Genomic DNA, 24914 nt, shown 5'->3' on the forward strand with positions numbered 1-24914 from the left:
CTACTATCTGATGCCTATAAAAGGAAGGTCCCATTTCAATTTTGAGTACTCTCTGCTAATCAGGCATTTTCAATTCTCTCTCACTTACAGTCTTTAAGTTCATACATTCTCCCTAACACAGTGACTGACTTAGGCATCGGAGCAATTTCCAGCCGGCAAAGACCAGCAGCTTTGATCCTATTCTCCGCTATTTTGTAGCAAGGTGATTCGCCGAACATTGCAACACTCACAGGGTTCGTGCCACGTCACCACTCAGAAAACTGTGTATCAACATAAACTAATGTAATAAGTGAGAAAAGTAAACCCAGTACCTTTGTAAATCTGCATTCTAGCAACAGGAGAAAACCTTGTCAAAACAGAAATTTTCAAATAACCCTAACCCAATTAAGCACCAAGCATGAAGAGTCATATAATGAATTCAAACGAAAAGAGATTGTTATATATACATAGAGAGAGACACACAAGTAAAAAGAAATTGCATGTTGGTGTACAGATCACATGATCACATCATCTCCAGCCACCTTAATTAGCTCTAGAGTTTTTGAGGTCCCTTACATTACATAAAAAGGACCTGAATTTTTTTTTTTTTTTTTTAAATGGAGGGTAGCTCAGCCTAAATTGCCAGCAAATACTGGAATTCAAAGTCATATGGTATATTGTCAAGGACAGTAGATATCCTGGAGCCAGGGTTGTGGCCTCTGAAGCAATCCACCATTGCCTTCCTCAATGACCCTGAAGTTGGTAGCTGCTGGCAAGCCCACTCCACAAATGAGTCTGTGTCTGCGGCAAAATCAAGCATGTTTTGAAGCAGCAGCTCTGGGAATGCTATTCTTTTCGTCCCACTCACTACTATTGAAGCTTGCAAATAGTCTAGCTTTGCTTTTTCCAACTCAACTGCTACGCCATCACCTGTGTATATTCTAACCTGCACATAATCCCAAATTATTAATTCATGATGATTGATGATGATCAATAAAGAGATTAATTGCTTAAATACTAACAGCAGGAGATGAGCGAGTTCCACAAGACAGAGCAAATATGACATTTGGATCCATTGACTCCAGTCCATAAAGTTTGCGAACCAGCACTTCTTTGTCATCCTTTTCCTCCTTGCGATAAACCTGTTAAATCACCAGCTAGCCCATAAGCTTAATCACTTAATCATTACTTTAACAAAACTTATACTAATAAAAATCGACTCTAATTATGATAAAATATAGCTAAGTTCACTTATATATATTCGCGTACCTCTTTCCTACTTGAAGATGCTGGCTTTCTCAAAATGAAATGCTCTATTGCTTGAGCATTTATTATATTACCTCCTATGTTAAGGGTTGCCTGAATACACAAAATATATACTCATTATTTGTACGATTACAAGAGTTGTTGATTATTAGCTTGATCGTTTGGCCAGCATAGTTGCATATATGCACGTACTTTTCTTTCTTTTTGCAACAAAATCAATGCAATTTGCTTTGGAAAGCAAGAGGAAGATGGGTTTTTACCTTGTTCATCAATGCAAGCAATTTTTCAGGAGTAGCAGGCACCCCATACTGCAGAAATCCCTGAAACAGAAACCTAATCACTTTGAACACAATATAATTCTGTCTGATGAATTTGTAAGATTACGTACGTGTACATATATATAAGATAAGATATAAAAGTAGAGAAATTAAGGATATGGCTTTTTCCGTAATATACATGCATGATACAAGCATTGTACATGTTGATCCAAAATGCTAATTTCTGTTGGTTTGTCAAGGATCTCAAGTCCACCGTCTGGAGATTGTTCATCAAAGCCCTGCGATCCACAAAGAAAAAAGGGAAAATCAAAACATGACTGCATTTATGCCGCCTACAATCATGTATGGCATTTATATTAGGCATGGAATCCAATAATAATTACAAAAATTTCAATTACCCCCCGGGAGTATAAGCGGGTTTGAAATTATAGTTTCGAATTTTAAAATCTTGCAAAGTCGGTATCTCATGTTTCAACCCCTTTTGTTTTCACGGTTTTTTTTATTAAAATACCCAAAATGCCCCCCCACCCCCCACATTCTTTTAGAGAAATTTCAAAAAATCAAAAATAAAAAATGCCTTAGACTCACCCACAAGGCCACAACTTAGCTGTCAGTTACTAGAATTTTGAATTTTCACTTTAAAAAAAAATAATAATAAAAATAAATTTAAAAAAAAAAAAAAAAACCAAAGGGCATTTTGGGTATTTTAACAAAAAAATGGCGAAACTAAAAGGGCCAAGGTAAATACTGGGATACCAAAATTATAAAATTTTTAACTTCGAGGGAGTAAATAATGAGATTGCAAGATGGCTTATGATTTGGAGGAGGGCGTAATTGAAATTTCCCCTAATAATTAATTATGGCTTTTCTTTGTTGATGCATTTGTAGATAGGAAGGTACCTCAACTTTGCTAGCAAAGGAATAGAGGTAGGGCTTGAAATGGACTTGGAGTCGAGGGAGGTTGAGGTGAAGACAACCAAGTTCTTGTAAGGACCAATATCCCTGGGAATGGACTCTTCCATGTTGAATATACCATATGGGTCTTGCTGCCTCGACTCCTTTTGTAACAAAGGCTTTGACCCTGTCTCTGCCCTGAAGCTTCTTGTGCCAATCAAAGACCTGAATATTGGGCCTGACTTCTCCAATTCCATTGCTCTTGACGTTCTAAGCAGCCTCGTATATATGACATTCAAACATTTCATGATGCTCTCAGATAGCTTGTTGGGTTGCCATTGCTGCTTCTCCTCATCTTCTGATGATTGTATTGCATTTGCTTGAGATTTTGGAGGGAGCTGCTCTAAAATAGTTGGTGGATTACTACGTTCTTTTGGCTGACACAAATAAGTCATCATTTCGGAATTTGGAATTAGTCTTTTTATATACCACCAGAAAAAAAAAAGTGTGATAACAAAATCACAAAAGCACAGCAATGTTATTAATCAGATGGAACGGATAACTTGTGTTAAATCACTATTTGTCTTAAAAGTTTAAGCGAATAGAAAGAGATAAATTTAAGAAAAAGAAACTTCACTTAATTACCCCCTAAATTGTCACCCTTTCACAATGTCCCCTGAAGTTCAATTTCTCTCAATTTAGTGTATTGAACTTTTAATTTTTTTTCAATATCCCCTCTATGTTAGAATTTTCTTTTAAATCCCAACAAAATTCTCAAAATACTCAATTTTTAAAAAATAAAATAAAATATTAAAATTTTTTTGCAAAGATTGAGTGAGGCATGGGTATTTTTTGCAAATACCGTTAAATTCGGACCAGTGCCTTAATATTTGCAAATTGTTTTTCCTAAAACAAATGGGGGTATTCTGTTGGGATTTAATGAAAAATTCGAACAAATGGGAGACATTGAAAAAAAAATTTGAAGTTCGAAATTGAACTATAACAGGTGGTACATTGCAAAAATAATAACAATTGAGGATGATTAAGTGAAGTCTTTTCTAAATCTAATTATTTAATCAATACTTTAATAAGGTGTAGATACGTACTTTGGGTGATGGATGCCGCAGTTCTCTCAAGGGCGAGGATGGCTTCAGCAATATCCCACTTTTTCTTGGAGCCTTGTCCTGAAATATAGCAGGCTCTGCACGGAGATGATTTTCTTTGTGATAATGGTGAAATCCTGTTGAGTTTCCCAATTTGTGATCAGGTAGAGTGAAGTGGTGAAGATTGTAATCGCCTTTTATAGCTTTGCTTATGAAATGCAATGCTTTGGTGTCATGAAAGGCCATCATTTCATGGCCACCACCTTTATTGTTGATGGGGGTTGGGGAATAGTGATGAAGAGTTCCTTCATGTTGCCATTGCTTGGTGAGTTGCTGTTCGTGTTTCAAACTGTTTTGGAGTTGCCTTATTTGCCCTTCTAGTCGACTTATCTCATCGTCCACCATAGCTAACTCTGCTAACACCTCTTTCATCTGCATTATTTACATTATCAACTCCAATTGATTAATAAAAGTCGAGAGTTCTTGAGTGGAATGGAAAGAAGGTTTACCTTAGGAGGAAGGAAGTTAGGGATGGTGATTGCAGAAGCATCATGTTGATTATAGACATGCTCCAAAATCTCATGCATCTTTTCTTCTCGATTCAGCATTTTTTGAAGTATAGAGACCTGTCATATGGAAATCTCAAATATAATGTCTGAGTAAGTCCATATTTTTTTGTTTTTTAGTTGAATAAGGAAAAATGATTACAACGGAGGATTATTTCCATTCCTGATCCGAAAGAAAGAAATAGCGGAGGATTCTAAAACTAAAAAAGGAATGTGCACCTCAACAGTATATCCAAAACGAAATAAAACAATGCAGAAATACACAAAAATAGTAAGAAATGGGTCAAACAAGTGACTCAATCCTCTCAAAGGGCTGCACAAATTAAGCAGTTACAAAAGTAAAAAGGACACAGATTAAGGTGATCCTATCTAAATCCCCACATAGAAACAGCAACAACCATCAGAATGAGACTGGAGCGTTAAAAACACTGTCTAAGTCTGAATTAGAGACCAAAACAAAAAGATGCAAGTCTAATGTCCTAATAAACTAAACTTTGAGAAATAAATGATATTGCCTAAATGCTTTTGAGCATTCTAATGAAAGGTCTCTAGTGTGGCATCCTAACCTAATGAAAGCTCTTCTAGTAGGTGTTCAAAAAGTGAATTGATATATGGCATTGGGTACGCTAAATGGGCATACTGGAATAGGTTTCATTTGTGAGGGACCATGAGGAATGTGTACAATTGCAGCTAAAAGCTTGACCAAATTGGCAAGCTTAGAACCTGTTGCGGCGGAGGCTTCGGCTGCTTTATATGTACATAGATAAGTTTAGTAAAGACTTGGAACTACGGAATATCATTGTGAAAGCTAGCGTGATGAGCTTTAACTAGTGAATGCTTTAAAATTTATGAGACGGGATTGGAGTAGTTATTAATTGACAAATAATACAGGATACATGGGTGCTCTTCTTTTTTTTTTTTTTTTTTTTTTTTTGTATCAAACTGCTTCATTAGACTAAAACAGTAAGGAACTTACAAAACAGCCCCCATTCAGGGGTAGAGAGGGGTGATCCTTGCCACTACAAATGGGGATAGAGAAGGGGGACGAAAATAATGTGAGAATGCAGCTCAAGATAACTCTTGTCGCGGCCCAATATGCCACATGTAGGGTGCAGAAATTTGCACTTCTGTGAATTTTCCTAGCCTTCCAAAGAGGAGAGGCTTGGAGAAGGGAAACAGAATTAGATATAATATGTTCAAAATGCCATTCTTGGACCATAAGATTTAGAAAAAGAAAAGGAAATATTGAGGGCCTATATATATATATATATATAGGATTTAGAAGACATATAACTTGAATTATAAGCGAGATATATAGAGTGCTTAACGTAGCATCATACTTCAATGAATGGAAATCAACTATTTGAGGGCCTACAACTCTATTATATACATTAATGAATAAATAAATATTGCTTCATTTTTTTAGTACGTAATTATTTAATTTGCAAAATCAATATTGCAAAATGAAATGATCACCTATGATCGTGCTTAATGAGGGTGGTGAAACTATTCAAACATGAAAATGCTTGGTTTCCAGTCAAGAACTAGAGATCAATTTTTGGCCCATACCTCTCTTTCAAGCTGCTTCATGTTTTGCTGCCCACTACTTGCAACCTTTTTCTTTCTCTGTAATTTTGGAAAAAAAAATTAAAAAGAAAAAAGAAAAAAGAAAGGGAATCAAAGGAAAATGCAAAGAGCATCCCCCCAGATGATGATTAATATGATGAAACAAGGAACTTACAATACTAGTCTCCAATGGGGTCGCCATTAATGAAACTTTACCAGACAGCAGCTTAGGCCTCCGCTGGCGTCAGGGAGAAACACTAAAACAGCATGGGAAGGGAAGGGAAGGTAAGAAGTAGCTTAATTGGACCCTAAGGAAGAGTGGCTGCTGAGCTGGTTGTTGTTGTTGTTGACGTTTGAATTGAAAAGGGAGAAGAAGATGAGAGGGAGCTTTCTGCAGATTCAGAGTGGTGAGGTTGGTTCAAGAACATCATGCACACAAAATAGAGCTTAGTGGGTTTGTCTTTGACGTAGCTTGCAATTCTCGTTTTTCAGACTTAGCGGTTATACCTTCTGTCCACAACTACTCTTTTCTAAGGATTTTCTTTATTTATTTATTTATACCATTTCTTTTTTTAATTCAAACAATTTATTACTTTACACCCTTTGTCCTACCTCCCAATTTAATCAAAACAAAATAATTAAAACCCAAATGCCAAAATTATATGCCAATTTCTGCTGCGTTTTATATCGGTTTCTATAATCTATGCATGCTTTCTTTAGATTAAAGTTTGACTGCTATATATGACTCCCTGCTACATCCTTACAATACTCCCACCCACCAGGAAAAAAAATTCATATAGAATGGTCCACCTCATATAATTTTTAATGTGAATTTAAGGGTAAATTTAAAATTTTATAAAAGTTTTAGGGGTAAAAAGATTATTTCATCAATTTTAACGTTTATTTAATGTCAAACCCTACGGAAATAGGTAGATTGTATCAAATTAAATGTTGAAAGGGTAAAATTGAAAGTATTTAAATTTTAGGAGTTTTCTCAAAACGCGTAAGAATTGAGAGATTCTTTTGAAATTTTCCATAAGAAAATTCATTAAAAGTCTTAAAATGCTCCCAAAGTTACTTGACTTGAGATCACCAATTGATCCTTGAGAGCCCCTACTATGAGGTCTTGGTGTAAACAAGCCCTTTTACAGCATCCGATCACCATGTAATACATTATCAATTTAAGAAAAATACAAAAAATAAAGTAATATCAAACGCACCAAATCAAAATGAGAAAGAGAACAAAAACACTCGTGGCCGACAGACTCAGCTGTGGGTCTCGCTAGACCCACCGTGTATGGTGTGACCCACGGGTCTGGCCGGCCGTAACCCACCTCGAAACCCGTTTCTAATGCCTCTTCCGGCTAAGTCTGGCCAGTCGTGACCCGTCTCAAAACTCGTTCTTAATGCCTCAAAACTCGTTTTTAGATTTAAAATTAAAACCTAGAGGTAGAACTCTTAAAAAATTTTATAACCTTAAAAGGCCGAAAAAAGTGACTCACGACGCCAAAGTAGATGACCCAACTAGATTTACTGGCGTGACGCAGCCGTGAAATTGGCCAGCGCCGTTTCTGCAGACCCACGGCCATCTCTTTTCTTCCTTCAGTGTATTTGGTTGTAGGTTAATTTTGTGTCCTTAAAAAGAACAACCCAGAAGTTGGATTTTCGACTGAAAATATGCTCCATAAGACACTACAACTGCTCATAACTCACGGTCCAAAAATCTGGTTTTTGAGCTCCATACTCGATTGGTCAGTACTCAAAATTCAAATACCCAAAAATCAACCCACAAGTTTCTGTTCAAACTCAATCCAATCGGTATAAATTTCATAACATTCTTCCCCCCAAACGCCACTTCAAACTTGTAATTGGTAAACCTCTTCGAGGTGCTCAAACCACTTTCATTCTTCAATTCAAAATCAACCCACGAGTTTAAGTCAAATTCGACGAAAACAGAACAAACAACCAAAATCTGAAAATCACAACCCAAAACCCAGGATCATCTGGAGTTAAAATCAAGCTTATCATCACCCAATCACCCAATTTTTAATTTTATTTCTCAATGCAAAATCGAGCTTCAAATTCAATATCAATTCCCTCTCTTCCTCTGTTTCTGTTTGCATTCTTTTGTTTCTTTCCGTCTATTTTATCCTCTGCTTCTTAGTTCTTTCTTCTCTCTGTTTTATTTTAAAGGAAGGGGGTTATGACGCCAGCTTTGGGTGGGATTGTTAGAAGGATAAGGGGATTGAGCTGGTTTACTTGATTTGCGGTGGGGGTGGACTCAGACCTTAAGTTTCTGCCCTCTGGACAAGTTAATCAAGCCAACCAAGATTGACAAAAGCCATATGGAAGGAAGACCAAAAACCCTGACGGGCGGGGCAAGTTAGAAAGAAAAAAGTTGCCTGTCAACAAGACCCAGAGCCAAACTTTGCTCTATATTTACCATCAAAGAGTTCAAAGTGATCTTAAGTTGTTCCAAAATGACAAACTTAATGCCGTTGGTTTCCCTTTCCCTCATCATCCTTCCATTTCTCACACACGCCATCTCCTCCTGCGATGGCCCCTGTACGACTCTCAATGACTGTGCCGGCCAGCTCATTTGCATCAATGGCAAGTGCAACGACGACCCTGATCTGGGTACTCACGAGTGCTCTGGCGGAGGAGGAGGAGGAGGAGGAGGCTCCTCACCTGATCCAACCAACTGCCCGCCCTCCACGAGTAACCCCTCGTGCGAAGGCCAATCCAACCCTCAGTACTGCTCGCCCCCGGTGACATCCTCCACGCAAGCGCATCTCACATGGAACGATTTCAGCGAAGGTGGCGACGGCGGGGACCCATCGGAGTGCGACGAAAGGTACCACGAGAACACGGAGCTGGTGGTGGCGCTCTCGACAGGGTGGTATGATAAAGGGTCACGATGTGGGAAGATGATCAGGATTACGGCAAATAATGGGAAGAGTACGACGGCCAAGGTAGTGGACGAGTGTGACTCTGTGAATGGGTGTGACAAAGCGCACGCGTTTCAGCCACCATGTAGGAACAATATTGTAGATGGCTCCAGCGCTGTTTGGGATGCCTTGGGGTTGGATCAGGATCTGGGTGACGTGGTTGTTACTTGGTCTATGGCCTAGTAGTTCTTACTTCCTACTACCTAGTACCTCCTAAATAAGGCCCAAATACAGTAACCCTTCAAAATCAGAGAGCCAAACGCTCTCTTCTCTCTCCTCTATAATCCCCCAAACCCTCGTTCGGCAGCCATGGAGGAGGGAGACGCTGTCTTCCTCCTCCTCCCTTTTTCTCTCTTTTTCCATTCTCTTTACTCCCCCTCCCCTTCTTGCCTCATCAGAGGCCAAAACTGTCTCGTGCAACAAACGTTTTGCATTTTCCTTTAATTAATGCCTTAATTGAACAGACTAAGTTTGAAACTCAAACTTTAGCTTCATTTCTTTTGGCGTATAATATTTTTAAAACAATGTTTCTGTATTTTTAATAATCCGATTTGACGAAAAAACCTTCTTTCATATTCGCAAATTACACTTCTAAAAAATACCAGCAACAGAAAATAAAATCTAAACACTTTGTAAGTATTTGTCTAAAACGAGTGTATCATTTTGTTTTTTTAAGATCACTAGCAGTCTAGCTTCAATGAAATTCACTAACAAAGCGAAAAATTGGCAATACCTTCATCAACGATATTTGCTCTTGTCATCCTCAGCATATGCAAGTAAATTGTATTTGGATTCCATTTCACTGTTCATGGACACAATGCAAGGTATGTCCATTTTGAACACTTGACTGTTTTATACAGTAGCAATATTATCAATTTATCATTCTTGATAATTTAGCAATGATCACACCATAACTAGTGTGGTTATCCTCATACACTATCATATATGTTGGGAATATTTTTACTCAACCAGCCCATCAGATCTTGGACTTTAAGGCCAATGTTAGGCCCACAAAGAAAGCATTATTGGAGTATGAGTCTCAATTTAGGTCCAATTAGAATTCTTTGAAGAATCTAACACAACAGATATACTCCAAGCCTAATTGAAGTAGGACCCCAAGTCCAATTCAAACTCTCAGAACTCTCACATCAAGTTGAAAAAGGAAACCTAGTCCAAGTCTAACTCCACTTCTCAGCCTATAAGTAGGCTCCTACACTAAGTATAAACCTTAGACTGAATTATTGAACTTTGTGCATCATACTGCTCTTATCCAAGTAGCTGAGTTTTCTCGACATAGACGATCTTTTTGACACTCTTTCTATTTTGCAACCATTAGGGAGCATTACAAACGCAAATTGAAGATCAGTAGTGCCTCAAAGAACATGTAGTTCACACCGTATTGGAAACTATTATAACAGTTTGGCGCCGTCTTTAGGAACGATTATTCGTTTCTCATAAAAAAAATCTGTCATGGTGGTGAACACGCATTAAAGCAATCATGTCAGCCTGATGAAGAGAGAAGATCCAAACCCGAAAAATCAGCCGAATCCAAAATGAGAGGAGATAGAAAAATGTGTTGTGCAAATATCCATCTAAATAATAGATGAATAAATGTATGTTTTACTCGTAAGTACACAAGATCAAAACGATAGTATAGAAAGCAAGTGCGAGATCTGTAATGCCCCCAAAATTAGCCTTAACTAACCTCGCAGGATTACTGGCAATTACCCCACTTAAACCAACTGGTGGCTAAATGAGGAATAACCCCTCTAAGCATTAAGCATTATCAGAGTTAATGCATAGGAAGGTAAAATAAATCTGAGAAAAACTATAAGCATTACAGTACAAGTATATTCCTCAAATAAAGACATGGAGCAACTAATCATGTCATTTGGTTTGATAAAAGGTGGTGTACCCCCGGTGTCAAGCGCCTAAGTATTTTAATGCATAAAAACTAATGGTTTATAGGTCATAACTCTCATGTATGGTATACCCGAGATATTACCCCTTCTCAGAAAGGTTGGCACTGTCCCGAGGGACCTGTAATATAATGCCCGTGCCCTGGTCATTGTACGCTACCATCCACCACTAATGGCACGACCGAGTCTGACCTTGGGTGGCCTACACCACTAATGATATCCGTCCTATAGTGATCAACCATTAGGGAATGGCTGCGCCGGTCACAAAAACCATTGGATCCAAAGCCCCCACACACACACATCTAACCATAGAATGAGATCTATATAGTAAGCTCATGGCCATTATTTCGCACGTACCGATGCCCATATCATATGATGCATCTTATCAATTAGTTATTAAAGTCGTTACCGAGTTATTATAAAAAGTAGACATGTTCACATCATAATCGTGGCTAGTCAACTGACATATCCCACGTTTTTAAGGAAAGTGTTCGTAAGTGTTTACTTACCTCATACACTCACTCGAGTCTTCATCACAAATCCATGCTATAACGAAACATGGCCTATCGTTATAAGCAGTACTAGAGAACTCTACGAGGTTCCAACTAATTAAAAATGGATGCTAAGACTTTGAGACATTTAAAGGGCTAAGGAGCACAAGAGCCAGCCTCTGGTCAAGCGCTCGTTCCTTAGGGCAAGCGTTTGGCTAGGGGCTAGGGTTTTGGCCAGAAGCCCCTAAAATGCTTCTAGGCCTTTATCTAAAGCTATGGGTTGGTATCTAGGCTCAAAATAAACACATGCATCACAGGAAAAACACAACACAAAGAATCAAGGAGGTGTTTAAAAGCCTTTTGAAAACACTTCTCTTTCTTTTTAAGAAATAGGCACATCCAAGTGCAAAACATATTATCAACAAAGGTGGTTTGGAAAACCCTTTCGAAATCATTCTTGTTTTTCAAGGAAATGGTACAAGAACTTGTTGTAGCATCTCCAAAGCTTGTAATATTAAGAGAGTAATAGCAATACTTGGAAAGCTTAAACTTCAAGATATTAACAACTAAGCAAGCGTAATCAACTCATCAAAATATAAGGGAAATATGGTGGTTACCTCAACAAGCAAGCTATTCAAGGTTCCTCATCCTTCTCCAAAGGCACTTGCTCACACATTCTCAACTATTAAAGTAGCAGGGTTTCCCAAAGGTTCCAGAGGCTAATTTGAGGGCTGGGTCGAATGGGGGTATAGGGTATTTATAGGGGAAGAAGCTAAGGGCAAAATGGAAAAACTCCTAAAAAGGGGTGAACGCTCGTGTGTACTATTCATGCGAGCGCTCATGTACTCTTCACAGCTTTTATCAAGCAATTTCTTAAAAGGTGTGAGCGCTCGTGTGGTCCCCGGTTGAGCGCTCGTGTACTGTTTACAAAAGGCCAAAAGTGCTTTTCAGATTACGGTTTCACAAAGTGGCGTGAGGTTCAGATGAGCGCTCGGTGTGGTTCCTGGACAAGCGCTCATCCAGTGAGGGTGGTTTTGGGCTTTTGCTTGCTAAAATGGCCTAAGGCTTAGGCCCATTAAGGAAGGTATATGTTTTACTGTTTGGCCTTGCTTAGAAGGCTAATAACTTGTTGAGTAAGGAGTTAAAACTCTTTTTAAAATGATTTATAAAGTCAGGGTATTACAAGATCTTTCCCACGATGATTGCTATAATTATGCCTAAAATTAATTCCCTAAATAATTAACTGAATGAAATAAAATCAAATATTGAGTTGAAATAATAAGAATGAAAGGGTAGGGTTTTGATACCCACCACTAATCATACTCGAATAAGATAAACAATATGCTAATATTCCAACCATATCAAGATACCCAATGTTTGCCAACCTAAGGGCATGGTATCTACTCTTTAAGCTATTGATCTCCCTAAACAACGAATTAGGCATGGTATCTACTCTAATTCTTTTCTTTCTCAAAAGATTTAGCATGGTATCTACTAAGTTGTTCTTCAAGAAAGCATAAATCTATGGAGATCGACGACCACATGAAGCCTAGAGCATAGTATCTATTTCTGGTTGTCCATGTTGATTAATCCAATAACTTGTGTTGTGGTTCTTTTATCACTCTATTAAACCCAGGACTCGGTCATCCAAATTAACTTAAATAATAAATCCATACCACATGCATATGATGATTAAGTACATTCATCTGAGGAATTTAATAACATAGGAAATAATCAAGTTAAGTATCCAAAATATAATTGTAGTGAAGGCGCCAATAATAGTAGTTAAGTCGGTGCGAGTGCGCTCGAGCCCAATGTTGATACACTCGAGCTCACTTGCGCTCGAGCTCATTTGCGCTCGTGCTTAAGGGTCCTGAGCTCATGTGCAGTTTTGTGCTCAAGCCCATCACAAGTGGGCTCAAGCCCATTTCTTTAGCATCTCAAAATTTTATGTTTTAAGCCCAAAATCAATGGAATTTGTTTGCTTGTTTTAAGCCTAAAATATACATATTTTAGCCCCTTAATTTATATATGTTAGGCTCTTAGTGTTGTTATTATTTGATGTTTTGTTTCTTTTTTGTTTCTTTTTTTTTTTTTTTTTTTTTTATGTTTTTAGGGTTTTTGAAGAAAAGCAAGTTTCAGACTTAAACGACAAATTGGGAAAAAGCTGGAAGCCATAGGATCGATCACAGCCCAATCTAGGCCCGAGTGCAGGTGCGCTCGAGCGCAAGATAGCTAGGATCGAGCGCTAGTAGCGCACTAGCGCTCGATCACACATGAAGCCAGGCGCAAGCATAGGATGCGCTCGAGCGCCCAACACAAGGGATCGATCACAGGCGTGCGATCGAGCGCACTCGCGTAGCCCAAACGCACCAGGACTCCTTTCCCACATCAAAGTTGGAGTTCACTATCCTAATTAAACTATAACTTAGACCTATGAGTCTAATAGGGTTTCTAGGATTCTAGGGTTTTTTAAGCCTATAAATAGATCTCTATGCCTCTAGGAAAAAGTGAGGAGAAGCAGACATAAGTTATGGAAAAGAACTAAAGGCTAGATCAAGAAGAGTTTGGGTTTTTCTTCTCTTCCCCTTTTATTTTTATTATGTAGTTAGTAATTTAATTAGGGCTAGTTTAAAGCCCCAATCATGTGTCTGTAAAATTACAATATTGACGCTTCTGCTACAATTATCTTTTGGATGTTTAAATTGATTAATTCCTATTTGATCAAATTTTTCATATGCATGTGTGTTGAATTTATGTTATTTAATTCAATTTGGATGACCGAGTCCTGGGCTTAATATAGTGACAAATGAACCCCATCACAGGTTCTTGGCTTAATCAACAATATCATGCCCTAGGTTTCATGTGGTTGTCGATTTTCATAGATTTATGTTTTCCTTTGGAAAGAAAAGATTTAGAGTAGATATCATGCCTAGTTCGTTGCTTAGGGAAATCAATAGTTTAAGGAGTATATACCATGTCTTTAGGTTGGCAAACATTGAATATCTAAATATAATTGGAATACTAGCTTATTGTTAATTTTATGTGAGTGTGGTTAGCGGTGGATTTCAAAACCCTAATTCTTTTTTAGATTAGTTAATCTTTTATTTTATTTCTTTATTTTAATTCAATTAGTGACAATTGTTTTAAAACTGTTAATTAAATAGGAAAATACATTCTAAGCATAATTTACCAATCCTCGTAGGAATGATCTCGTATTTGCCTGTTATACTTTCGTTTGATCTTATGTACTAGCGAGAAAAACGTAGCAAATATTTGCCTATTAATTTAGGTGGGTATTTGTCACAATACTTGCATCTTCGTTTAAACCTGAAAACACTAAAACAATACAAAATAAAAAAGATAACGATGCTAAGGAATTAACATATGCAAGTTAAGGGGCTTGAATGTACAACATTCGGCTCTTATCAACCGGTACATGCGGAATAACAGTCATGGGCATACTATACATGTTAACTGTGTGGTCAAAAGTGGCGGTGTGTTAGATGGGCCTTGGATCTAATAGCTGGTTCGTGACCGGCGTAGCCATATTTGATTAGTGGGTCACTACAGGACATATATCATTAGTAGTGTAGGCCATCCGAGGTCGGACTCAGTATGGTTGCTAGTGTTATGAACAGTAGCATTCAATGTTTGGGGCACCGACATTGTATTACAAGTCTCTCGGGACAACGTCAACCTTGCTGATAATGGGTAATATCTCAAATAGATCAAACAGCTTGAACTATCACTTGATTTTTATAGTTACAACATATATTATATTTATATTGTATCCATTAATAATTGTCATGTCACAATGTTGCATATGATTTATTAACAACTAAGTTCATTATTCAAATGGCATGTACACCGTGTGCATTTTTTCTAACTAAGTCGTTGAATTTACCCTTGTATTATTTCCCCTCCATTATTTCTAACTACGATGTTTAGCTAGCTTAGATGAGGATGGATCTGTGGAGACACCTAGTTATCATGACGGATTTGCTCAGGATCATTTTTGAGGACTAGCACCATGTCTGGTTCAAGTCAATATGGGATGCTAGCGGGTTTGTTCGTCTAGAGTTGCTCAATATAATCTTTATGCTTTATTTAGTTAAACGTAAGCCTTCTTATTTTCAGAACATCTTTTCATGATATGTATTATTATTTTGATGACCAGTCTCTGACCTATACTTTTGGAGATCCAGTTATATATGTTATGATGCTTTGAGTTTGTTCTAGTTATTATGATTGTGGTTTTAAATTATTGCTATCTCTGTCTCTTAGTTGAAGTCTTATTCTGTAGTCTCTCTCTTCGGAGAGGATGAGATTGTTGAGTGCCAAATATTGCATTTTTAGGCCCCTTAATTTATGTTTACTAAGCCTTTAACCTTATTACTTTTTGATGTTTTGATTAGTTTTGGTGTTTTAGTGTTTTGCAGGTCATTGAGAAAAAACTGTGGTCTTAAGACGAAAGTTGCAAGAAAGTTGAAGCAAAGCATTTTCAATTATGGAAGTGCGCTCGAGCGTATTGGCCACGCAATCAAGCACAGTCGTGCCCACCATCAAGCCAACAGCGCCAAAGCGCTGTGCCACAGGAAACCTGATGCACGAGTGCGATCAAGCGCACTCGTCTGACCTGGCAGTGCTGAAATCCTAACTAAACATTATAAATATCAATTTTTCTTATTGTAAACGGACTGAGATGAGCCAGGGGCGCCGTGCTTTGTCAATTTTCGTGTTTTCTGGGTTCTTGGAGCTTTCAACTCCAATTCTTTTGAAAGTAATTTGATTTCAATGAAGTATTTTAGTTTCTTTATGATCTCTTTTGTCATGAGAGGCTAAATCTTCAACTAAGGTTGAAGATGAAGCCTCACCATTGATTTATTTGCATATTTTTATGTTTAGTTTGTACAATTCCATCATTTAATGTAATGTATGCTCGTTTCAATTCAATTGTGTGACAAAATTGTGATTGATTGTTGTTTATAAATCGTGAAAAAGTTGGATATTCATTATGTTTCATTCAATTGATACATTGCATCTTTTGGTTTACTTTGGATATCCATTGTCTTTTGTGCAAGCATGAATACATTGGATCTTTTTAACTAAACCAGATATGTTTTGTGATTTGTAATAGAGGTGGATTCATTAAATGATTCAATAGGATTTTATAAAAACAATAGAACATGCAATGGGTCTAATCGCTTGTCGGATGTATGAACTAAACATGAGAATGCGTGCTTTAATTTGGTGAAGTGAATTCTGAAACCTTAGTCGTTTATCATTTGATTATTGTCATTTTGTTTAATTTATGTTTGTTTATTTCTTTATTCAAATATCCCAAAATTCGGAATTAGGTTAAAATAAGATTAATTTAGATAAGAATTGATTTTTGCAACGCAATTCCCTGTGAATCAACCTCGCACTTGCACATGCTGTATTGCACACGACTTGTGCACTTGCAAGTAATTATAATTTGCACATCAAGTTTTTTGTGCCGTTGTCGAGGAGTTGTTTGTTTGTGGAAATTGATCTTTGATAAGTACTAAAATATTCATATTTTCAGCCCTTAACTTGCATGTGTTTAATCCTTTGGTTTTAGTTAATTAGGCCATTTTAATTCCTTTTTGTGTTTTTCATGTTTTTACAAGCTTTTGGAAGAAAATGAAGTAAAACTGGGTGATTTGGGCATAAAGAGAGAAGATGGGAAAAGTTGGAACTCCCTGATACTGCGATCAATCGCAAGGTACGTGCGATCGAGTGCAGTACTCGAGAGGACATAGCACAAAGCAAGCCAGGAACGATCGAGCGCATGCCAGAAGAAGGATCGATCGCAGACCTACGATCGAGCGCACCCGTGCGCAGAAGACAAACCAAGGTGGCGGCTAAGATGTCCCTATTTCCATATTAGGGTTTTCCAACACCCAATTGTAATAGAATTGAAACCCTACGAAATCCCTGGGGTTTACTACTTTTCCAAGGACTTCTAAAGCCTATAAATAGACTCTTAAGCCTTTAGAATAGAGGACGTTTGCAATGAGAGAATAGGAACTCGTCAAGTTCAAGTCTCGGATTTATTCTTTTCCTTTATTTTATTTTATTTTATGAAGACGTTTAACATCAACTTTATGTGTAGCTAATTTAATTAGTAGGGCTTGATTGAAGCCCTAGTTATGTTTCGTTAATATTTCAATATTGGCGCATTTGTGATGATCTTGTTGTGCTATTTAACTTGATTAATACCTGCTTGCATGAATTCCTCATATGTGTATGCCTGATCAACATATGCATGTGGTATGGACTAGTTAGTTAAATCAATTTGGATGGCCGAGTCCTAGGTTTAACATAAGTAACAAAAGAAATCCACGCCGGGTTCTTGGGTTAATCAACATGGGGAACTGGGAATATATGCCATGCCCTAGGCCTCGTGTGTTTGTCGATTTCCATAGAACATATGCTTTCCTAAGAAACAACTTAGTATAAATCATGCTAAATCCCTTAGGAATGAAAAGAATTAGAGTAGATGCCATGCCTAACTTGTTTCTTAGGGAAATTTATAGCTTTAGGAGTATACGACATGCTCTAAGGTTGACAAACATTAGATATGCATAACTTGATCAAAGCATTGGCATATTGTTATATTAGCTAAATATAATTAGTTGTGGATGTCAAAGCCCTACCCTTTATTATCATCACTTCAACAATCAATCTTTGTTTTGCTTAAGGAATCTACTTTTAAATATAAATTCAGCAATCCTCGTGAGAATGATCTTGTACTTGCACCATATACTACTATGTTGACCTTGTGCACTTGCAGGTAAAACGTACAAATTATTATCTATTAATTTAAGTAATATTTTGCACAACAATCTTTGTTTAAATTGATTTTATTTTTCTACTAGTTATAATTAGGACTTTGCTTTTATTTTTCTTTTTGCAATTGTGTCTTTTTATTTTTATTTTGTTTGATTACTGCTGTTAACAAAAAAAAAAGGAAGATTTTGTGTTTGGTTCGTTTTTGCAGTTTTTGGCGAATTTTCGTCCCTGCCAAGGCGCTCGATCGAACCTCACCTACGCTCGAGCACACTCGAGTCTATCGTAGCAAGGATCCCACGTGCCTGTGCTTGATGATTCTGGAATTGCATGCGAGCGCATAGCAAATGCACAATTCGCACGCATCTGCGGTCCATCGCACATCACCTGCGCTCGAGCGCACCCCCATAGACTGCACCAAAACGAACCAATCCCTGAAATTTTGCTAAACTTATGTTTGGTCCGTTTTATGAGTTCTGAATTTCTTGCTTTTAATTTTTTGGTATTTCTGTTTAGTTTTGTGTTTCTGTGTCAATTTCATTTTTGTTTATTTTATTCCTAAAAATAAAAAATAAATAAATAAATAAATAAATAAAAAATTATAACTGTTTCATGTGGAGTGTGCTTTGTTTTAAAAAGCGAGGGTGAAGCATGAATTTCCCGTTTGGTAATTTTAATGCTTCTCCTAGTTGTAAGACACTAGCTCCTACCAACTACTCTCACATTTTTAACTCACGTGAACCATGTTCATATTGCTTCAATCCTCACCATCAGATTGGAAATTGTCCATCCTATGGACAATTTTCCAATTTTTCGTATAAGCAAATGAACATTTCTTTCTCCAGACCAAGGTTTGAAACAAATTCCAATTTTTATAACCTAGACTGGAGCAACTCTTCTGATTTCTCGTGGCAAGCTCATGTTACGGGAAATTATGCTCCCCAATGTCATGAACTGCACCATCATGAATAACCGCAGTTCAATAACCATTTTTTCATGCCTTCACCTTGCAATTACTCTCCTTAAGAGTCATTAGTGCAACATTTTCTAACTCCTCATGTTGATGACTTAGAGGAGAGAGTGAACCAACTCATGGCAGCTAGGCGTGCCCATACCTAGCCTCTTCAAACTCACGCACCTCTTAAGTCATGTTCATATTGTTATCATCCTTCTATTAGGTGCCAAAATATTCATATTTTAGCCTTTAAGTTATATTTGTTAATTCCTTAGTTTTGTTAGTTTATGCTATTTTATTTCATTTTTGTATTTTCTTTGTTTTATAGGTTTTTGGAAGAAAGAAAGCATTTCTGGAAGTATCAGGCTTAAAGAGCAAATTGAAAAAAAGCTAGAAGATTTGAGTCAAGCAAAAGCATTCTGGTAGTGCGATCGAGCGCACTTCCAGAGAGGTCTAGACAAGCGTGCGCATAAGAAGCAGTATCGATCGCATCTGCGATCGAGCATAGAAAACACACGATCGATCGCAGACTTGCGATCGAGCGTACACGGGCAGCGATCGAGCGCACCTCTGCTAGAAAAGCAAGGCAGCAATGCCCTATTCCGAAAAGTGCTCTTTTCACCCCTTCAAAACCCTAGGCGAACTAGAACGCAAAAGCTACGATTTTTAGGGTTTCTAGAATGTTTCTAAGGCCTATAAATAGACCTCTAAGCCTTACAATTCGGTGGACCATCTTGAGACACAACTCTTGGGGAGAGGATTTAGAGGCTACTTCAAGGAGTCGTTTTTAGTTCTTTCTTTCCCTTTTCTATTTAGTTTTATTTTAATTATATGTAACTAAACCTTTAGTAGGGCTAAATTGAAGCCCTAATTATGTTTATTTAATATTTCAATATTGGTCCTTTGTGATAATTATATTGTGATACTTAACTTGATTAATTCCTGTTTTATTGAATTTCTCATATGTGTGTAATTGGCCATTATATGCATGTGGTATGAATTAGTTATTTAAGTCAATTTGGATGATCGAGTCCTGGGCTTAATAGAGTAACAAAAGAACCTCACCACGGGTTTTTAGGTTAATCAACATGGATACCGGGAGTAGACACCCATGCCTTATGCCTTATGTGTTTGTCGATTTTCACAGATTTATGCTTTGTTAAAGAACAACTTAGTAGACACACATGTTAAATCCTTTAAGAAAGAAAAGAATTAGAGTAGACACCCATGCCTAATTCATTGCTTTGAAAAATCAATAACTTAAGGAGTAGACATTCATACCCTTAGGTTGACAAACTTTAGGTATTTTATAATATGATTAGAGCATTGGCATATTGTTATATTATTTGAACATGATTAGTGGTGGATATCAAAACCCTACATTTTATTTATCTTTATTTCCTTTCAATATATCAATATCAATTTCGTGACAAAGTTGATATTTTAATCAATTCTAAGCAAAATCAAAAATCTCTGTGGAAACGATCCCGTACTTACTGCACTATACTATTGTTTTGATCTTGTGCACTTGCGAATTAAAACATATCAATTATTATCTATTAATTTATGTAGTATTTGGCACAACAAGTTTTTGGCCCCGTTACCGGGGATTGTTTGATTTTGTTCGGAATTTTTTTTCCATAGTTTATTTTTGTTTTAATTTAGTTTTTTATTTTCTAGTTTTCTGCAATTCCTGTTCTGCCTCTGGAGGTGCACTCGAGTGCCCATTCCAGGGCGATCGAGCTCACCTCACGATGCGATCGATCGCACATCCGGACAGTAGTACAGAAACTGTTTTAAGTATAGATCTGATTTTTTTCTTTTCTTTTCATACAGTGTCATTCGAGTTTGCATCTTTAGAAGTTTTATTTTTAATTTTGTTTTTATTCCCCTTTTAATTTTTAACTTTTTTTTGTTATTTTATTTTTGTTTTCACACATGTGGGGAGGCATTCTGACACCCCATGGACCATGTTTATTTTGCCATGACCCTTATCACCATGTTAAAGAATGTCCTTCAATAAGACAAATTTCTAACAATTTTTTTGGGCATATGAACATATCGTTCTCTAGACAGGGGAACGGCAGCTATTTTGATTCTTATAACCCGTCATGGAACCAACAGTCGAATCTCTCGTGACAAGCTCAAGCTCCTGGAATTCAAGCACCACAACTTCATGAAGAGGAGCCATCTCCACAGTTATATGGTCAATCATATTCTTATCTTAGCTCCAGTCTGAGACAATCCATTTTCAAGATAGTAGCTCATGAAGAGGAACCATCTCCCATATATGACTATTCATATTCCTCTCCACCTCAACAATACCAAGAAGAGATACCTCCACCGAAGAATTCTGCGTTAGAAGAAACGCATGCTAGTTTAGAAGAAACAATGTCAACTTTTCTTGGCCACAGTAAGGCCTATAATCAACGGTTGCAATCCACCATAGCCAAGACAAAGGATCACTTCAAGGAAATATCAGAGACCCTAAAAGAAGAAGCGCTCTAAGATCAATCGATGGCCAATTACAATGGACATTACATAGAGGATGAGGACACTTACTATCATGAGCAAGCTGTCACATTGAAGAGTGAAGAGGTGATTGAAAATCAAGTGGAAGAGAGGAAGGAGGAGCAATTTGAGGTTCCACAAGAACCACATCGGGAAAAAGAAGAGAGAATTGAGAATTCTTCAACATCAACTCTTATTCCCAAAGTACAAAGAGTCCATGAGAGATGTTCAAGCTACCACATGAGCAAATTGAGAACATCAAGACAAAAAAGCTCCCTGAGTTTTCTTCTTATTTTATTTCAGTTCATGATTCCCCACTGGATAAGAAACTGTTTGAGAAAACTTAGAGTGGTCCACCCCGATCTATAGACAATTGGAATCCCCCTGCTATAGGAAAAATTCATTCTCTTTGGTGCAAAAGAAGAAAAGACTGGTGTTTCAAGTTTAAACTTAAAGGTCAAAAAGCACCAAGCACTTCAATGGGGAGGATTCTGTTGGCTTGGCGGATCCCCTATATTTTGACTAAATGAGTCAGCTCCACAGGATAGAGCGCATACACTATGCACTCGAGTCCTCCATCAGGCCAAGGTTCATGATCTCCAACTAGGTTTTATCCTTACCATTGTTGTTCCAATTCATTCTTTAATTATATATATTTATTTACAGCAATGTGTTGCACTTTACTGGTATTTGGTTGGAGTATCATCTAGTGTTTTAGTTTTATTTTGTTAATTTTATATTTGTTGTTCTTTGTTCTAGTCTTTTTGCGGAAAAAATAAAATAAAATAAAAAATAATTGGCATTCTATTGTTGCGAACGAGCACACCTTTTGTGCACTCAAGCGCATCACCAGCATAAACGCACACCTCTGAGAGAGTGCGATCGAGCGCACTCAGACAAAGGGTCACGTGACCACTTTTTAGGTCACTTTCCCCCTTTTTCCCTTTTCAATTCTTTCTCCCCAGCACCGTACCCTCTCTCCACCATTCATCTGCACTCACCACTCTCTCACCCCACCACCCAAGCACACACAGCGCCACCTCCAGTCACCGTACCACCACAGCACAATGCCATTCTGACAAAGCACCGCCACCGCACCTCCCACTCTCATTTTTCCTTTTTTATTTCCCCCATTCTTCTCTCCTAACCCATTTTTACAATTTCCCCTTTCCCCAAAGTTTTTGTTGTTTAAGCACAATCCGTGGGTACGAATTGTGCTCTTGCTTTTTTTGTGTTGGTTTGCTCTTGTTTTGCAGGGTGTTGAAGCCATTTTGAAGCGGTTTTACACCACTTGGTTTTGGAAGTGCCCACCACCTACTTGATAAAAATCTTGAAGCAAGCTGCACAATGCCTAAAGCTCGAGCTTCGTCCACTCGGTTCTCTGTAACTCAAGCCACACCCCCCTGACCCACTTTTGAGCAGAGGGAGCTTCTTTTTGAGACGACATTTGCAATTCGAGAAAACTTCCAATAGCTTGAAGCTACTAACCAGGCAGTTGAAGAATTAAAACGCCGTGGGTTTAAGAGAATGTTCAAGCCCGTCACCTCCACTGCCTACAAGAAATTGATCACTCAGTTCTATGAGCATCTCTCTTTTGACTGAACCAGGCCAGGTGTCCTGTCCTCAACCGTTCAAGGCAAGGATCTTGAGGTGACTTTAGCCGACATTGCCACTGCTCTAAAATGCAATGATGAGCACCCTCTAGAAGAAGCACTGTTTGAGGCACAACCTCCCAGGTTCTACGTTGCAGAAATCATCACAGACATGTGTGAGGGGAGATTTGCGAACAAGTATAACAATGCTGGTAGCAGAGCCAAGATGCCTCCACGACTCTGGCTGTGGACTCTATTCTGCATTGCAATGCATTCCCCATAGGACACAAAACTCAAAGGCGAGATCTATTCCTCCAAACACTTTACGCCTTTCATAAAGGTTTTTGGTGTTCCATTCCTTAGGGATGTTTCTACATCTAGTGCCCCAAAACCATCTGGTTTGGGAGCCACTAGCCCAACACTCACTACATAGGTCAATTAAAAAGCTTAAAGGAGCTAAACACTGTACAACTTAGACACAAAAAAAAATGCATATATTGACTTAAGCCTTGGTTGTTTTCATCAGATAGAATTCCTATGAATTTTCAGGTACACAAAAACTTTGAGTAGATTGAAGCCTCATGATTCTATGTTAATCTAACGTTGCACTTATTGGAGAATGTGTTGTCTCAAATTTCCATCTTTGAGTTGAATGATTTGTGGTTGACTTGATGATGTGATTGTGATGTTCACTTTGTTAAATCTGCTCCTGATGTAAGAACCATGTGTTTGTGTAGAAATTTGTGTTTGTCAATAACATAGTGCTAAAACTGTTTGTGGGTATCATTGCTATTAAACCCTCACGAAACTTCATTCGTCCTCTAGTCCGCCTAGGGATTTAAAAGGCTTGTTGCATATGCTAAATGCAATCGCCTCTCCCACGACGGCGGACTTATGTTTCATGCTTTGATTTTTTTTTTTTTTTTTTTCATTTTATTTTGCTAAGGGACTAGCAAAATGTAAGTTTGGGGGTATTTGTTGAGTGCCAAATATTACATATTTGAGCCCCTTAATTTATGTTTGCTTTACCTTTATTATTTTATGATGTTTTGGTTAGTTTTTGTGTTTTAGTGTTTTGCAGGTCATTGAGAGAAAATTGTAGTCTTAAGGCGAAAGTTGCAAGAAAGTTGAGCAAAGCATTTTCGGTTTTGGAAGTGCGGTCGAGCGCAGTCACGCCCACCATCAAGCTAGCAGCGCCCAAGCGCTATGCCGCAAGAAACCTGATGCACGGGTGGGATCAAGCGCACTCATCTGACCTGGCAGCGCTGAAACCCTAACTAAACATTATAAATATCAATTTTTCTTATTGTAAACGGACCGAGACGCGCCAGGGGGGCCATGCTTTGTCAATTTTCGTGTTTTCTGGGTTCTTGGAGCTTTGAACTCCAATTCTTTTGTAAGTACTTTGATTTCAATGAAGTATTTTAGTTTCTTTATGATTTTTTTTTTTTTTGTCATGAGAGGCTAAATCTTCAACTAAGATTGAAGATGAAGCCTCATCATTGATTTGTTTGCATATTTTTATGTTTAGTTCGTACAATTCCGTCATTTAATATAATGTATGTTCGTTTCAATTCAATTGTGTAACAAAATTGTAATTGATTGTTGTTTATAAATCGTGAAAACGTTGGATATTCATTGTGTTTCATCCAACGGATATATTGCATCTTTTGGTTTACTTTGAATATCCATTGTCTTTTGTGCAAAATATGGATACATTGGATCTTTTGAACTAAACTAGATATATTTTGTGATTTGTAATAGAGATGGATTCATTGAATGATTCAATGGGATTTTATAAAAACAGTAGAACATGCATTGGGTCTAATCGCTTGTCGGATGTATGAACTAAACATGAGAATGTGTGCTTTGATTTGATGAGGTGAATTCTGAAACTTTAGTGGTTCATTATTTAATTATTGTCATTTTGTTTAATTTATATTTGTTTATTTCTTTATTCAAAGATCTTAAAATTCGAAACTAGGTTAAAATATGATTAGTTTAGATAAAAATAGATTTTTGTAACGCAA

At 37.5% G+C, this 24914-nt stretch overlaps 2 protein-coding genes across 2 annotated transcripts; one reads left to right on the plus strand and one right to left on the minus strand.

The window, feature by feature from the left end:
• Positions 1 to 463: 463 nt before the first annotated feature.
• On the minus strand, positions 464 to 5884 carry LOC132164497 (uncharacterized). Its single transcript, XM_059575020.1, has 10 exons — positions 5828 to 5884; positions 5656 to 5712; positions 4030 to 4146; positions 3524 to 3952; positions 2424 to 2854; positions 1702 to 1801; positions 1506 to 1565; positions 1249 to 1338; positions 1002 to 1121; positions 464 to 925 (listed from the first exon to the last, which is right to left on the minus strand). Exons 1-10 carry the CDS (start codon positions 5852 to 5854, stop codon positions 614 to 616), a joined length of 1743 nt encoding a protein of 580 aa, XP_059431003.1. The 5' UTR covers positions 5855 to 5884; the 3' UTR covers positions 464 to 613.
• Positions 5885 to 8132: 2248 nt separating this feature from the next.
• LOC132164487 (kiwellin-like) lies at positions 8133 to 9083 on the plus strand. The gene has a single exon (XM_059575007.1). It carries the CDS (start codon positions 8133 to 8135, stop codon positions 8781 to 8783), a length of 651 nt encoding a protein of 216 aa, XP_059430990.1. The 3' UTR covers positions 8784 to 9083.
• Positions 9084 to 24914: the final 15831 nt, after the last annotated feature.

Source organism: Corylus avellana, chromosome ca10, assembly GCF_901000735.1.
Source record: "Corylus avellana chromosome ca10, CavTom2PMs-1.0".
In the NCBI taxonomy this organism is placed as follows: Eukaryota; Viridiplantae; Streptophyta; class Magnoliopsida; order Fagales; family Betulaceae; genus Corylus; species Corylus avellana.

Coding starts and splice junctions, on each gene's coding strand:
- LOC132164497 (XM_059575020.1), bottom strand. CDS start 5,854: ATGGCGACCCCATTGGAGACTAGTATT. Junction 3,953..4,029: donor CTAACTTCCTTCCTCCTAAG/GTAAACCTTCTT, acceptor TAAATAATGCAG/ATGAAAGAGGTGTTAGCAGA. Junction 1,566..1,701: donor ACAATGCTTGTATCATGCAT/GTATATTACGGA, acceptor TTTCTGTTTCAG/GGATTTCTGCAGTATGGGGT.
- LOC132164487 (XM_059575007.1), top strand. CDS start 8,133: ATGACAAACTTAATGCCGTTGGTTTCCCTTTCCCTCATCATCCTTCCA.